Here is a 15,026-nt window from a genome sequence, read left to right as displayed (position 1 = left end):
GAAGGAAACATTTTATTGGAAGGCTGATTCTACTGAATTTTTTATACCCCTAGAAGTACTGCATATAAAAAGTATATAAAAACTTATTTATACTTGGGGCATTAATTACCCATAGCTTACTTATTTTTTTATTTCTATGTACTATTTGACTTCTTTAGGAACATTGATAATTTTCCTTTACTTGACAGACCTTTGATTGCTTTAAAAACAAGTCATAGTGTATTTGCCTATATTGTATCATTAAGAAAAAGTACAGAATAAATAATTCACAGCATTAATCCCTCTTCCATAAACCGGTAAAGCATGGCTTCCCCTGTGATCCCTGGAGTACATCCAGCATCCAGCAGCAATCATGACCTGAGAAACAGGAATTTTTACTGGAGACAGTTCTGTTAGTTACTCTCCCTTCACCAATTCATGACATAATTTTCCAGAATGTTAGACATGAAATGATGTTCTATATCTTCTGGCCAAATTCTTTGTTCCATAGATGTGGAAATTGGGGCCAAGAAGGATGAGATGATTTTTCTAGTCTACATGACTAGTTAGTATCCAGAGCCTGAACTGGGCTACTGTCCTCTTGTGATCTTGAACTCGTTTCCTTCTTCCCTATCACATGATCCACTGGAGAGAACATAGGAGAACATAATTCATACAGCACATATGCATTTGGAGTTCATCTCTTTTGCATTCAGTTAATTATGTTAAAATGGTTGGCTTGTTGACCTCTAGAAATTTTCTCTTTTCACCTTTGTATATTCAGAACCTGGTGTATTAAATCTATAAAACTTTGTATTTCAGAAAGTTATATATAATCTATAGCAGTCCTAGGACACCTTCATGTAATCTTAACTGTTACTGTGATGGAGGACTTTTGTTTGTTCTGTGTTGTTTCAGGATATACCTTCCTAATCCAACTAGGAGTGGAGTGATAAAAAATATTTTGAGGTTTGCCAAAGTTTGAGCTTGTTGTCTTGATATATTGAACACTAGAATGGAGTGCTTTATGAGATCATGGGAATATTTTGGAGAGTAATCTGTGTCTTGAGATGCCTTGTAGCAGAACTTAGTGCTTATGGTTATAGATTGACGTGGCTCCAGGGCTGTTACTGAAGCCTCCTTTACACATTTCCATACAGTTTGATTCTAGGATTGGTTAGTGGAAAAGGTTTTTAAGTGGTATAAGCATTAAAATATATTAATTTTATAATAACATATAATTGTAATATATAGTTATAAAATGTATTTTACTGTAAGGAAATTTACTTTTAAAATTAATAGAAATTTTGAGAACTATAGAAGGAAAGACGTTATCTATTGGTCTCTGCATCTTAGCTACATTGTTGATGTACGTTTCTTCCATTCTTTGATTTAGGTAAAATATCTATTTTCTGATAAAACTGGAACTCTTACATGCAATATCATGAACTTCAAGAAGTGCAGCATTGCTGGAGTAACGTATGGGTAAATATGTTTATCACTTACTAAAAATTTGATTTGTGTTTTTACAACAAAATAAGTTTATTTTTAGCTGCTTAGCCAAATGCCTTCTTGATATTTTCAAAGGATATTTATAAAGGATTTATATATGTAATTACTACTGATTGTGTTTAAAATTTAATGGGTCTCAACTTGGAACAGTTAGCCAGTTTATTCTGCAAATATTTACTAGGGAGAAATCCCTGGATTTAATGCTATACATTTAATTTTAAAACTTTAATTCTATAAATTCATATTTATAGTCTAATAATTATAAATGTCTTACTTATATTTTGATCTGAATGCCTGTCTTTTTATTGGTGTTTTTTTAATTTTCAGAATTGTTTAGTAATTTTTAATGCAGGTGATATATATTTTTTTCAATTTTATAATATTTTTTTATTATGTTAGTCACCATACAGTACATCCCTAGTTTTTGATGCAAAGTTCCATGATTCATTACTTGCATACAACACCCAGTGCACCATGCAATATGTGCCTTCCTTAATACTCATCACCAGCCTATCCCATTCCCCCCCCCCGCCGAAGCCCTCAGTTTGTTTCCCAGAGTCCATAGTCTCTCATGGTTCATTCCCCCTTCTGTTTACCCCCCCCTTTCTTCTTCCCTTTCTTCTCCTACCGATCTTCCTACTTCTTATGTTCCATAAATGAGTGAAACCATATGATAATTGTCTTTCTCTGCTTGACTATTTCACTCAGCATTATCTCCTCCAGTCCTGTCCATGTTGCAGCAAATGTTGAGAAATCATTCTTTTTGATGGCTGAGTAATATTTCATTGTATATATGGACCACATCTTCTTAATCCAGTCATCTGTTGAAGGGCAGATCTCGGCTCCTTCCACAATTTAGCTATTGTGGACAATGCTGCTATGAACATTGGGGTGCATATGGCCCTTCTTTTCACTATGTCTGTATCTTTGGGGTAGATACCCAGTAGTGCAATGGCTGGATCATAGGGTAGCTCAATTTTTAACTTTTTTTTTTTAAAGATTTTATTTATTTATTTGACAGAGATAGAGACAGCCAGCGAGAGAGGGAACACAAGCAGGGGGAGTGGGAGAGGAAGAAGCAGGCTCATAGCGGAGGAGCCTGATGTGGGGCTCGATCCCATAACGCCGGGATCACGCCCTGAGCCGAAGGTAGACGCTTAACCACTGTGCCACCCAGGCACCCCCAATTTTTAACTTTTTAAGGGACCTCCACACTGTTTTCCAAAGTGGCTGTACCAACTTGCATTCCCACCAACAGTGTAAGAGAGATCCCCTTTCTCCACATCCTCTCCAACATTTGTTGTTTCCTGCCTTGTCAATTTTTGCCATTCTAACTGGACAAAGGTGGTATCTCAATGTGGTTTTGATTTGAATTTCCCTGATGGCTAATGATTTTGAACATTTTTTATTGGTGTTTGATATGTAACATTAATAGTTTCAGAAGTACAACATAATAATTTGGTATTGATATATACTGCAAAATGGTCACCACAATAAATCTTGTTAACGTCTGTCACCACATATAATTACAAAATTTATTTTTTTCTTGTGATGCAGCTTTTAAGGTCTATTTTTTAGCAACTTTCAAATATGCAATATAGTATTTATTATTAATTACAGTCTCAATGTTGTATGTTAAATTCCCATGACTTATTTACTTTAGAAGGGGAAGTTTGTACCTTTTACCCCTGTCATCCATTTTGACCACTCCCTACCCCTGCCTCTGGCAACCACTAATCTGTGCTCTGTATCTATGAGCTACTGCTTTTTTTTTTTTTTTGAGTTCATGTGTAAGTAAGATTATATGGTATTTGTCTTTCTCTGTCTGACTTATTTCACTTAGCATAATACCGTCAAGGTCCATCCAGGTTGTCACAATTGGCAAGATTTCCTTATTTATGGCTGAATAATATTCCATTGTGTATATGTACCATCTTTTCTTCATCCATTCATTCATTGATAGACTGACATCTTTACTGTATCTTTTTCTTTTTAAAGATTTTTTATTTATTTATTCGACAGAGATAGAGACAGCAAGTGAGAGAGGGAACACAAGCAGGGGGAGTGGGAGAGGAAGAAGCAGGCTCATAGTGGAGGAGCCTGATGTGGGGCTCGATCCCATAACGCCGGGATCACGCCCTGAGCCAAAGGCAGACGCTTAACCGCTGTGCCACCCAGGCGCCCCATCTTTACTATATCTTGACTATTGTAAAAATGCTGTAGTGAACATGGGGTGCATGTATTATTTTGAGTTAATATTTTCATTTTCTTTGGAAAAATACCCAGAATTGGAATTGCTGGGTCATATGGTAGTTCTATTTTTAATTTTTTGAGGAACCTCCAATACAGTTTTCCATAGCAGCTGTACCAATTTATATTCCCACCAGTAGCACATAAGAGTTCCACATCCTTGCCAACACTTGTTATTTCTTCTAACCATTTTAACAGGTAGGAGGTGATATTTCATTATGGTTTTGATTTTCATTTCCCTGATGATTAGTGATGTTGAACATATCTATATGTATCTGTTGGCCATCCGTACATGTTCTTTGGAAAAATGTCTACTCAGATCGGCCCATTTTTAATCAGATTGGCTTTTTTTTCCCTATTGAGTAGTATGGGTTAGTTTTATATAGATAGATAGATAGATAGATAGATAGATAGATAGATAGATAGATGTATATATATTTTGGATATTAACCCCTTACCAGGGATAGGATCTACAAGTATTTTCTCCCATATGTAGGTTGTCTTTTCATTTTGTTGATGGTTTCCTTTGCTGTACAGAAGCTTTTTAGTTTGATGTAGTCCCACACTTGTTTATTTTTGCTTTTGCTGCCTTTGCTTTTGGTGTCAGGTCAAAAAAATCATACTGTAATCAGTGTCAAGGAGCTTACTACCAATGTTTTCTTCTAGGATTTTTACGGTTTCAGGTCTAACATTCAAGTCTTTAGTCCATTTTGAGTTAATTTTTGTATATAGTGAAGATAGTGGTTCAGTTTGATTATTTTGCATGTAGCTGGCCAATTTTCTCATTTATTGAAGAGATCGTCTCTTCCCTGTTAAATATTCTTGGTACTTTTGTCAGAAATTAATTGACCCTAAGTGTGTGGATTTAATTTTGGACTCTCTTTTCTGTTCCATTGATCTATATGAGTCTGTTTTTATGCCAATAGTGTACCATTTTGATTAGTATAGCTTTGTAATATAGTCTGAAATAAGATTGTGTGAGGCCCCTAGCTTTGTTTTTGTTTCTCAAGATTCCTTTGGTGATTTGAGTCTTTTGTAGTTCCATATAAATTAGGATTGTTTGTTCTATTTCTGTGAAAAATGCTGTTGGAATTTTGGTAGGGATTGGATTGACTCGGTAGATTGCTTTGGGTAGTATGGACATTTTAACAATATAAATTCTTCTACTCTACAAGTGTGAATATCTTTCATTTATTAGTATCTTCAATTTCTTTCATGTCTTACAGTATTCAGTATATAAGTTTTTCACCTCCTTGGTTGAAATTTGTTCCTAGGTATTTTTTTGATGCAATTGTAAATAGGATTTTAAAAATTTCTTTTCTGATAGCTCATTACTAATGTATAGAAATACAACAGACCTTTCTGTATTGATTTTGTAACCTGCAGCTGTACTAAATTCGTTCATTCTAACAGTTATTTGGTGGATTCTTTAGGGTTTTCTGTATATAGTATCATGTTATCTCTAAATAGTGACAGTTTTACTTGTTCTGGTTTGGATGCCTTTCATTTTTCTTGCCTTATTGCAATGGCTAGGACATCCAGTGCTATGTTGAATAAAAGTGTCAAGAGTGGGCATCTTTTTGTTCCTGATCTTAGAGGAAAAGCTTTTAGCTTTTCACTAATGAGTATGATGTTAGCTATGGGCTTGTCCTATATAGCCCTTATTATGTTGATGTATGTTCCCTCTATACCTACTTTGTTGAGAGTTTTTATCATAAATGGATGTTGAATTTTGTCTAAAGCTTTTTCTGCAGCTAGTGTAATGATCAGATGATTTTTATCCTTCATTTTGTTAATGTGGTGTGTCACATTGATTGAGTGCAGATGTTGAACCATCCCTGTATCCCTGGAATAAATCTCAGTGGATCTTGGTGTATGATTTTTTAAATGTATTGTTGAATTCGGTTTGCTAATACTTCGCTGAGGATTTTTACACCTATGTTCATCAGGGGTATTGGCCTCTAATTTTCTTTTCTTGTGGTACCCTTGTCTGATTTTGGTGTCAGGGTAATGCTGACCTTGCAAAATGAGTTTGGGCTTCTCTCCTGTTGTTGGGGAGAGTTTGATAAGGATTGGTATTCTTCTTTGAATGTTTGGGAGAATTCACCAGTGAAGCTGTCTGAACCTGACTTTTGATTGTTGGGAGGTTATTGATTACTGACTTAATCTCCTTACTAGTAATCAATCTAAGATTTTCTGTTTCATCATGATTTAGTCTTTGTGTGGTGTATGCTTCTAGGAATTTATTCATTTTTTATAGGTTGTCCAATTTGTTGGTATATAATTGTTTATAGTAGTGTCTTATGATCTATTATATTTCTGTTATTGGTCATAATTTCTCTTCTTTCATTTCTGATTTTGAATTCTCTTTTTTTTCTTGGTGAGTTTAACTAAAGGTTTGTCAATTTTGTTTATCTTTTCCAAGAACCACTTAGATTCATTATCTTTTCTACTATCTTTTTTTCCCTCTATTTCATTTATTTCTGCTCTAATTTTTGCTACTGTCTTCGTTACAGTAACTTTGGGTTTCGTTTGTTCTCCTTTTCTAGTTTTTTGAGATGTAAAATTAGGTTGAGATTTTTCTTGATTTTTGATGTAGGCGTTTGTCACTGTGAACTTCCTTTCTAGAACTGCTTTTGTTACAGGGTGCGTGGCTGGCTCAGTCGTTAAGTGTCTGCCTTTGGCTCAGGGCGTGATCCCGGTGCTCTGGGATCGAGCCCCACATTGGGCTCCTCTGCTGGGAGCCTGCTTCTTCCTCTCCCACTCTCCCTGCTTGTGTTCCCTCTCTCACTGGCTGTCTCTCTCTCTGTCAAATAAATAAATAAATGAATAAATAAATAAACAAAACAAAACAAAACTGCTTTTGTTACATCCCATAAGTTTTACTATGTTGTATTTCCATTTTTTTGTCTTAACATATATTTTCTGGTTTCTCTTTTGATTTATTCTTCGGCCCATTGGTTGTTCAGTAGCATATTGTTTAGTCCCCACATATGTGTGAATTTTCAGTTTCATTCAAGTAGTTGTTTTCTAGTCATACCATTATAGTTGGAACTGATGCTTGACAGGACTTCAGTTTTCTTAAATTTATGAAGACTGTTTTATGGCCTGTCTGTGATCTATCCTGCAGAATGTTTATGTGGGAGTGCCTCTTTTGATCACAGTTTTGTGACCACTCTGTTTCCTTCTTTCTGGCAGTCATTTTCCAGAATTGACAAGAGAACCATCCTCAGATGATTTTTGGTAAGTGGATTCTAGCACTTCTTGATGCTTTAGTGGGAAGGAATAATTCTGTATTGGCATTTTTACCTGAATATTTTGTAAATAAAATTTCATATTTGTTATTCCAAGAGAGAACTAAATTAAAATTTTAAACATGAATATGGTTTTAAAAGTGTAGTGGAACTACAAGGATTTAACAAAAAATAGTAAGTCCTTGGTTTAGTACTTCCCACTCACTTCTGACTTCTTAGCATAATGTCTTCACAGTTGTAACATACATATGGTAGCATGTATCAGAATTTTATTCACATTAAAGGCTGGATAATATTTCATTGTGTGTGTATACCACATTTTGTATATTCATTCATCTGGTGATGGGAATTTGGACTTTTTCTACTTTTTCTAGTGTGAATAATACTGTTATGAACATTGGTATTTAAGTATCTGAATCTCTGCTTTCAATTCTTATGGGATTATACCTAGAAGTGGGATCGGTGGGTTGTGTGGTAATTTTATCTTTAACTTTTTGAGGAACTGCCAAACTGTTTTCCACAGCAGTTGTACCATTTACATTCCTGTCGGTAACACACAATTTTCCCATATCCTCATGATACTTGTAAAATTCTGTTTCTTTACTATATATAATAGCCATCCCAGTGGGTGTGAAGTGATATCTCATTTTGGTTTTGATTTGCATTTCTCTTAGGTTTAGTGATGGTGTGTGCTCATATTTTAAGATTTATATACTAACAAAGCTGATTGCCAGGGCTGTGTGTGTAGGGAGACAGTGTAGTTGATGACTGACTGGCTTCCCTATGGGATGATGATCAGCCAGGACCCACTGTCTTATTAGAGGGTCCCTGGATGTTAGCATCTATCTTTCTTATGAACTGCTCAGACTTTTTCTCATGAGAAGAACTTTCTAGGCTATTGCAGCTGTTATGGGAGCTGAGTGGAGGTAGAGGGCCGGTGATCATACTTATCACAGTATAAAGGATTTCACTTACAACTCCTGTCTTTGGAGAGAATTCCCTACCCTATACCTGCTCATATGCCCAGTGTGGCTGGGTCCAAGGTTACTCTGGTTTAACCTCTCTAAATGATAAACCTTCCATGGCTTGCTGGGTGCCAAAGGTTCAGTTGCCTGGCTGTGAGGGATGAGGGAGGGTTCCTGCAGGCTGACTCTTCCTCAGATGGACCTGGAACCTCTCCTGCTTTCCACGGTCCCTTTATCAGACAGGTACATTGGGCTGCCATTTCCTCAGAGTTCCCAAGATTCTGCTGGGGTCATCAGCCTGCGTTCTAGGTGCATCCCTTTGTAAGCTGCTGGTTTCCGCTGTATTAAAACTCTGCCATCACCTTGACTGTGGTCACTCTTTCCGTTGTATTTGTTCTGAAGGAGTTTCAGGAGGAGGTGGGGATACAGGAATACACTTCACTGTTCGCATTTTCTTCAGTGTGATAGCACACAGTCACCGTATCAAACTTTCTTCCTGACAATTATTTGCCTCCTTCTCTCTCCTGCATATCAGCTGTGGCCATAAATGAATGCACAGATGCAATGCAGTCATTCCTCTTATTTTACCTGCTTTGAGCAGATATTCTGAAGTTTTCCCTGGTAGAAGTTAAATAGATCAACCAAAGTGACAAAGAGTTGACCCCTGCCTGTTACTTCTCCTTGTAACTATGTCATTGTTTATAACAACTTATAAAATATTTTGCTTATAGTCGGGCTAAATTTTTCCCTCTCAAGGTTTGAAATAATATACAGTATTCCAAATCTTTAAAAGTTTAATATAAATCTATAGGCTTTTTACCCAACTGAGCCACCAGACGCCCCTGTAGGTTTTTTAGGTGTAGTTCTTCTTGAAGACAGATTCTTACTAGGTTTGGGCTAATTTTAAAGGAACCCCTGAACTGAATAAGTATTTTCTGTTCTCTCTCACAGCCGGATGCCTCCTACCCCTAGTGACTCATGTGACTTTGATGACCCCAGGCTCTTGAAGAACATCGAAGATCATCACGTAAGGCCACCATTTTGCTTCTAGGACATTACATAACTTAGGGTGCGCTCGTATTTATGTGTATGTGTAGTGTCTTGAAATTTGTAATTTTAGACCTTGGGGAAGAGATGCAGTTTTACTTTTCTGGTGTTAGTATTCAGGGAAGTGATCTTAAATGGTATGTGGTTAACACTCTGCATAAGTTAATGAAAAGCTGAATTAAATATGTGGTGAAGATAGAAAGTTGCACATCCAGATTGAGATGAATCTTACCACGAAATTCTTTAATATTGTGGATTTCTTTTGCTTTTTAAGATTTCTGCAGTACTATTTCTTCATAGTTCTGAATCTAAGAGGTCATGCAATTTGAAAAGCAATTTCAGTATGCTTGGACCAGCATAATTTAGGGGAGGAAAGTAAGGCAGAACAACATGTGGCATATATAGCATTCTACTATGTGCCAAACATTTGATGTGTATTTCCTCTAGCACTTGAGTCTCCCCAGAGAGGTGCTAGGAAGCTGCGTGAAAATATTGATTTGGCCAAGAGTAACCACCAAACAAATCTAGAAATGAGACAAAGAACTTTAGTCTGTTGGATTCTTAACATCACATTATCTCAATTATTCCAACAAACCAGGATTAACTATAGGATTGCCTAAATTTGTTTTAAAAGCTACTTTGAAAAATACCAACTTAGAAAAGTATTTAATGATCGAAACATTTTATAACCGGTTTCATCAGTATAGATTAGATCTGATATTGTTTTTTTTCTGGAAAACATTTTAAAACTAGGTACATTTGGGCAAAATTAAAACTTTTTCATTCCAAAATTTGGTTAAGGTGTAAATATACTTAAGATATTCTCTGAAGTCTCAGTGGGGAAATTTCCTGTTCTCTATTACACTTGCCCATTTGTTGATGCTGGAACCTTCTCAGCCATGGTTCTCCAATGTGAGTGTGTGAGGCACCCACATCCACAGGCTGGGATACAGACATTCTGCTTCAGCCCCCGGCGATACTGCTGCAGTGGTCCCAGACCACACAGTGGATGTGCTGAAGTCCATGCTCTGTGTTACTCATAGGCATGGAGGTGGTCTTTCTTTTGAATTTTGATGTTCGAGGTAGGTCGAGCTACTAGGCTAGAGGTTCTCCAAGCAGAAGGGTAGGATCTCAGAAGAAACTTCTGTGGAGGAGGGTAGCTTTAATCAAGGATGTCAGAGGGCACCTGGGCCTTGTGAGGATTTGCTTTCTGAAAAGAGGACTCAGGTATTCTCAAATAGTACTCAGAGAGTGTTTAGGTTGACTAAATGTGTCCTTTCAGATTGGGGTGGTGAGTGAGAAATAAGGTGGAAGGGTGTCCTAGAGGCTTAGGAGACTGCTCTTAGTGTCCTTTCATGAAGTTTGTTTTCCTGGCCTGATCAGTAGGTGAGAAAGCCGCAGAGGAAGTGAGGTGAGCCTAGTGCATGGAGTTCCTCAGGATCCCAGCGTGGACTCAGAAACAGCAGCACATGCGTGGATCCCTGTTTAAATAAGAGACTCATTTATCTTTTCATTCATCTTGGTAGTTTATATCAGTTACCTTGGTAGGAACTAGGGGCAGAAATGAATGAAAAACACTCAAGGGATTTCTATTAATTGGGGAAACAGATGTGAAATCACTAGGAGCCATTGTATACCTTTACACATCGGGATAGGTATGGTACCGCTTCCCTGAGAAAGTGATGTTGTTTTGTGTAGATAAAGGAGTCTGATCTCTTTGGTGGGTGTTAGGGTTAACCTGACTGTTGCAATGTGGACATTGTGGGCACCCACATTGAATGGTGTTTGCATCCACCTAAAATTTGGGCTGGTATAGAAAACCAGTGGACGGGGCAAATCTCATTTGGAGGAGAGATCTATTTGTTGCTGGGATCGCGATTTCTGGAATCTGGAAATACTGAGCTCAGTTAATTTACATACGCTTACAAGTCGTTCTCTTCAAAGCTGAACCATGTGTGCTGGGGTTTTGACCGCTGATCACATGCTCTTCTTGAGCCTGTCCTCTCTTGACCTTTGAGTGGAGCTCTGAGCTTGGATCAGGATCCTCCAATGAGCATTTCCTGTCCCATGACCAATGTCAGGCATTTTCAGAAGGATCCCCACTCTTCTAGAAGTTAGTGAGCTCCTTTTTTCTTCCTTTCCCCCCTCACCTTCTACCCTCCTGAGCCAAATTTCCTTTTATTCCAATGGGAAGGCCATGGAGAGTGGGGGCAGATGCAGCCCTTACGAACAGGAAGCCCTGACTTAGGTTATCATAAGCATCATTGAAAGCGTGAAGACTTTAAAGGATATTTTAATCATCTGGACACTCACAGTTCATTAAATGCATAATGTGGCCATGGATTGGAGAATTTATTTTCTAATTGTTTAGTGAAAGCCTACTTGCCTAAGTTCAGTGTTTTTTAAAGCTATGTTTGAAGCCTTCTGAAGTGTTCTTCATCTTGGCTACTGTGTGAATTATCCCATTGACATTTAACATCTAGTTCGACTATAAATAATGAAGACCATAAGCTCCAATATTTTTCTTTCAGAAAATGTGAGATTGGATTAAGTGTACCGAATGGATTTTTAAAACGTTTTAAATATAGAGCTTTTTAAATCACTTGGTTATTTTGCCAAAATATGGTTGAGGAAAGGGAAGAAGCATTTCAGGATTTTAGCCTATGGATATCCCACATTCTTATCTAAATTTTCTTGGGACCATTGACTAAAATTAAAGCATTTGGACCAAGGAAACCTTTACTTTCCTCCCAAGAGAGTACTTCCATCTGCTACAGAATTTTTGTTTTTCCTGGGTCATCATTTTTTATTTTCTGGGTCCTTTAGGACTATGTTTTAAGCTTTGTGTGGGCTGATAGCCAAGATGTGATTTGCCTGTTAAAGAAGCAACCTATGGAAAATTTCAAGAAACAGTTCATGTGGTCCTTTGATTACATTACTAACCCATGACTTCCTATTTGTGGGATAATTTCTCAAAGATTTACCAAGGAAGAACATACAGTTTTTTTTTGTTTTTTGAATCATTATGCCTGGAACTTTTGAGCTGAGTCTTCAAGAAGAAATTGCTTTTATATGTACATTTAATACTCGATAGCTGTGATTTGGTGTTCCAATTTTATACATGCCAAGTTTTCTATTTTTTACATTCATCAAGTAAAAAATACTCATTTCTACATATATAAAGCATTTCGTGTAGACTAAAATCTGTTAAATGGAAGACAAATATTTTATGATTATGAGGTACCTAAGATAGGCAAATTCATAGAGACAGAGCAGAGTAGAGGTTATTAGGGGCTAGGGGAAGGTGAAAACAGGGAGTTACTCTTTGATGGGTACAGAGTTTGTTGGGAAGATGGAAGTTTTGGGTATAGATATAGTGGTGGGTACACAGCAATGTGAATGTTTTTAATGCCCCTGAATCATGCACTTACAGATGGTTAAAATGATAGAGTATATGTATATTTTTCGACACATTAAAACTTTAACTTCTAAAAAGATTATATATACACACACACACATACATACATACATGTATACAGTCTTCAACAATCAGGTCTTTGAAGTTATAAAAGACTTTTCTTAGAAGTTACAGAAAAAAAAATTATTTTCAAACATGGAGCTTTTGTTTAAAATAGATTACAAACATCTTATCCATAGGCTGCAAATGGAGTTTGTCTCCTTTCTCTAATTTATTATAGAGCATCAGGTTAACTAGAGAACCAAAGTTAGAATGGTTTTGTCTTAGGGATTGTTTTTTATCTTTAGGAATGTTGTCTGGCCTACCACTACTTTGCGAGTGTGTGCAGCTCCTCCTTAGAGCTCTCAGAAATATTTTACGATTTGCTATGAAGTCAAAGACCCTCTTTCATGTTTCACTGTGGGATGAGGTGATGGTTTGGACTCCATGGCTCTCAGATGCAGGAGAAAGCAATCTTTTTTTTTTCCTTCCCATTTACTACATTTTTATATATGTGTCTCTTTTTCACTGAATTGTCTGTGCAACTGATTGTTGCTGATCACAGTGAGCCCAGGTCAGTGAATTACCAACATAAGGCCCAGAGTGGAACCCCAAGTCATCCTTGGCAGCCTTTAAATATTTCCTTCAACTCCTGCCTCCAAGGCCAATACTGCCAAAGACCAGGCCCAAGACCTAATCGTAAAATTGGCAGAACTTCTTAGAAGGCTGAATTGGCAGCCTCACAAAATCATCTGCACCAAAGTCTAGTAGGAAGGAGACCCTGGGACTAGGGTTGGGGTCTCCTGGGTAGCGGCACCCAAGAACCTGAGACCCCCAGGTTCCTCTGGAACTTGTGGGCCTGTGGAAGTGGTCTCCTGCCTTTCATAGAAGATGGTAGCTTCCCTGTGCTTCCATGATCAGGTCTCCGCTAAAGCAGATGTCTTGCCAGAAAGTGCTCATCTTCCTCAGGGTCTGTCCCCACCACCCACCTTCTCCACTAGATAAGCCTGGGGTCACATTTCAGCATGGCAGACTGGAGCGATGATGGCCCTGCCAGTTTGGAAGAGGGATTATTCACTGCAGGGGCTGCAGGGCCTGGTAGTTCACACCACCAAGGGCTGGGAGAGCGTGCCTGAGAGCGGGCGTGACAGAAAGTGGCACGAGGGAGAGTGCGTTGGAATGTGGGATTCTTCTGTTGTTGGCAGTCAACAGAATGTCCTCTCTCGGAGAGCCAGTTCGCTAGGCTGCTGTGGTGACTCGCAGAAACTTGGAAGGAATGGTGGCCTCTACATAAAAAGCAATTTATTTTCATTGCAGAAAACTTAGAGAATAAAGAGAAATATATTTAATCCCCTAAATCCCTTTTTGTCCTTTGCTGCAAATGACTGTTAACATTTCAGTCTATTCCTTTCCATACATGGCAACACTCACATAAAAACACACTGCAGGTATTGAGATCATACCGTATATGAAGTTTTTTTTTATCCTGCCTTCTCAAGAAATTAACATTATGTTGTAAGTATATCCACCGAACACTAATAACTAATATTCCTAGAGACAGTCACATTTTCATTTTCAAAATTCCATTACCTGACGTCACCTTGGTTGATTCCCAGCACCCTGTTGGACAAGGTGCGATTAGGTGGCTTGGGGGCTTGGTTCCAGCCACAGTGCTTAGGTCAGGGGCGTGGAGCCTGACACCGTTTTGGCCAGTGAGATATGAGGAGATGTTTGCAGGTGGCGAAGGCAATCTGGAATCGAAGCCTAGTCGTCTCAGTGCTTTTGGGCAAAATTTCTTAGCATTTTTATAGTATAGGCCTTGGGGAACTTGTAAATCCCCTAACTTATTTGATTTCATTAACTGTAATTGTGCATGTCCTTTTCCCAATGGCTGATAAGAAGTAGCCATGAGAACAGTTGTGATTTGCTTCCATACAGCTGCTCTTAAATCACATTAACAGGTCAGAGGAGAAACTACGAACGTTTTAAAATATTAGTCACCGTCCATTTGTGACTAAAAAGCCAAGAGAAAAACGCTGCAAAAATTAGAAAACAGATTTGCTTCCTGAATGTGCAAATACAATTCTCTCTTGAATGCATAGCCAGCTGCCTATCAAACAGTGAAAAATTAAAGACCTCAGCGTTAAAATAACCAGAGGACAAGGAGGCCTGGTGTCACCCCTGGCGTTGAACACCCTCCTGAAAGTGCTAGCCTTAGTGTGCAAGTGAGAACTCAAGTGTATATGTTAGAAAAGAAAAGGAAAATGTCGTCATCTGTGGATGATACAATAATTGGCTGCCTTAAAACCCAGGAGAGTCCACTGAAACTCGGGGAGCAAGGAAGAGGTTAATTACATTTGCACATGAAATTCATTTATGAAATTCAGTGTTTTTACTTACATCTGAATGGGCGCTTGTGAAATGTAATAGAAACAAGATTCTATTCATGATATAAGAAGCAATAAATAAAATGCCTAGTGCAGTGCCTCACGTATGGTAGGCATGTACCTATTCTTTGAATGAATAAAAAATTATAAGAAGAAACTATGCCAGCACCTGTAT

At 37.8% G+C, this 15,026-nt stretch overlaps 1 protein-coding gene across 1 annotated transcript in view; it reads left to right on the top strand.

Annotated features, from left to right (window-relative positions):
* Nucleotides 1-15,026, top strand: part of ATP8A2 (ATPase phospholipid transporting 8A2) — a 479,733-nt gene that overhangs the window by 74,435 nt on the left and 390,272 nt on the right. Inside the window, exons 13-15 of the mRNA XM_026493019.4 lie at nt 1,376-1,464; nt 6,940-6,984; nt 8,912-8,987. Coding sequence (XP_026348804.2) covers nt 1,376-1,464; nt 6,940-6,984; nt 8,912-8,987 — 210 coding nt within the window. The remainder of the gene's footprint in view (nt 1-1,375; nt 1,465-6,939; nt 6,985-8,911; nt 8,988-15,026) is intronic.

Source organism: Ursus arctos, unplaced genomic scaffold, assembly GCF_023065955.2.
Source record: "Ursus arctos isolate Adak ecotype North America unplaced genomic scaffold, UrsArc2.0 scaffold_10, whole genome shotgun sequence".
Taxonomy (NCBI): domain Eukaryota; kingdom Metazoa; phylum Chordata; class Mammalia; order Carnivora; family Ursidae; genus Ursus; species Ursus arctos.
The sequence above is the reverse complement of the archived record's forward strand: the minus strand, read 5'-3'. Positions and strand labels throughout refer to the sequence as shown.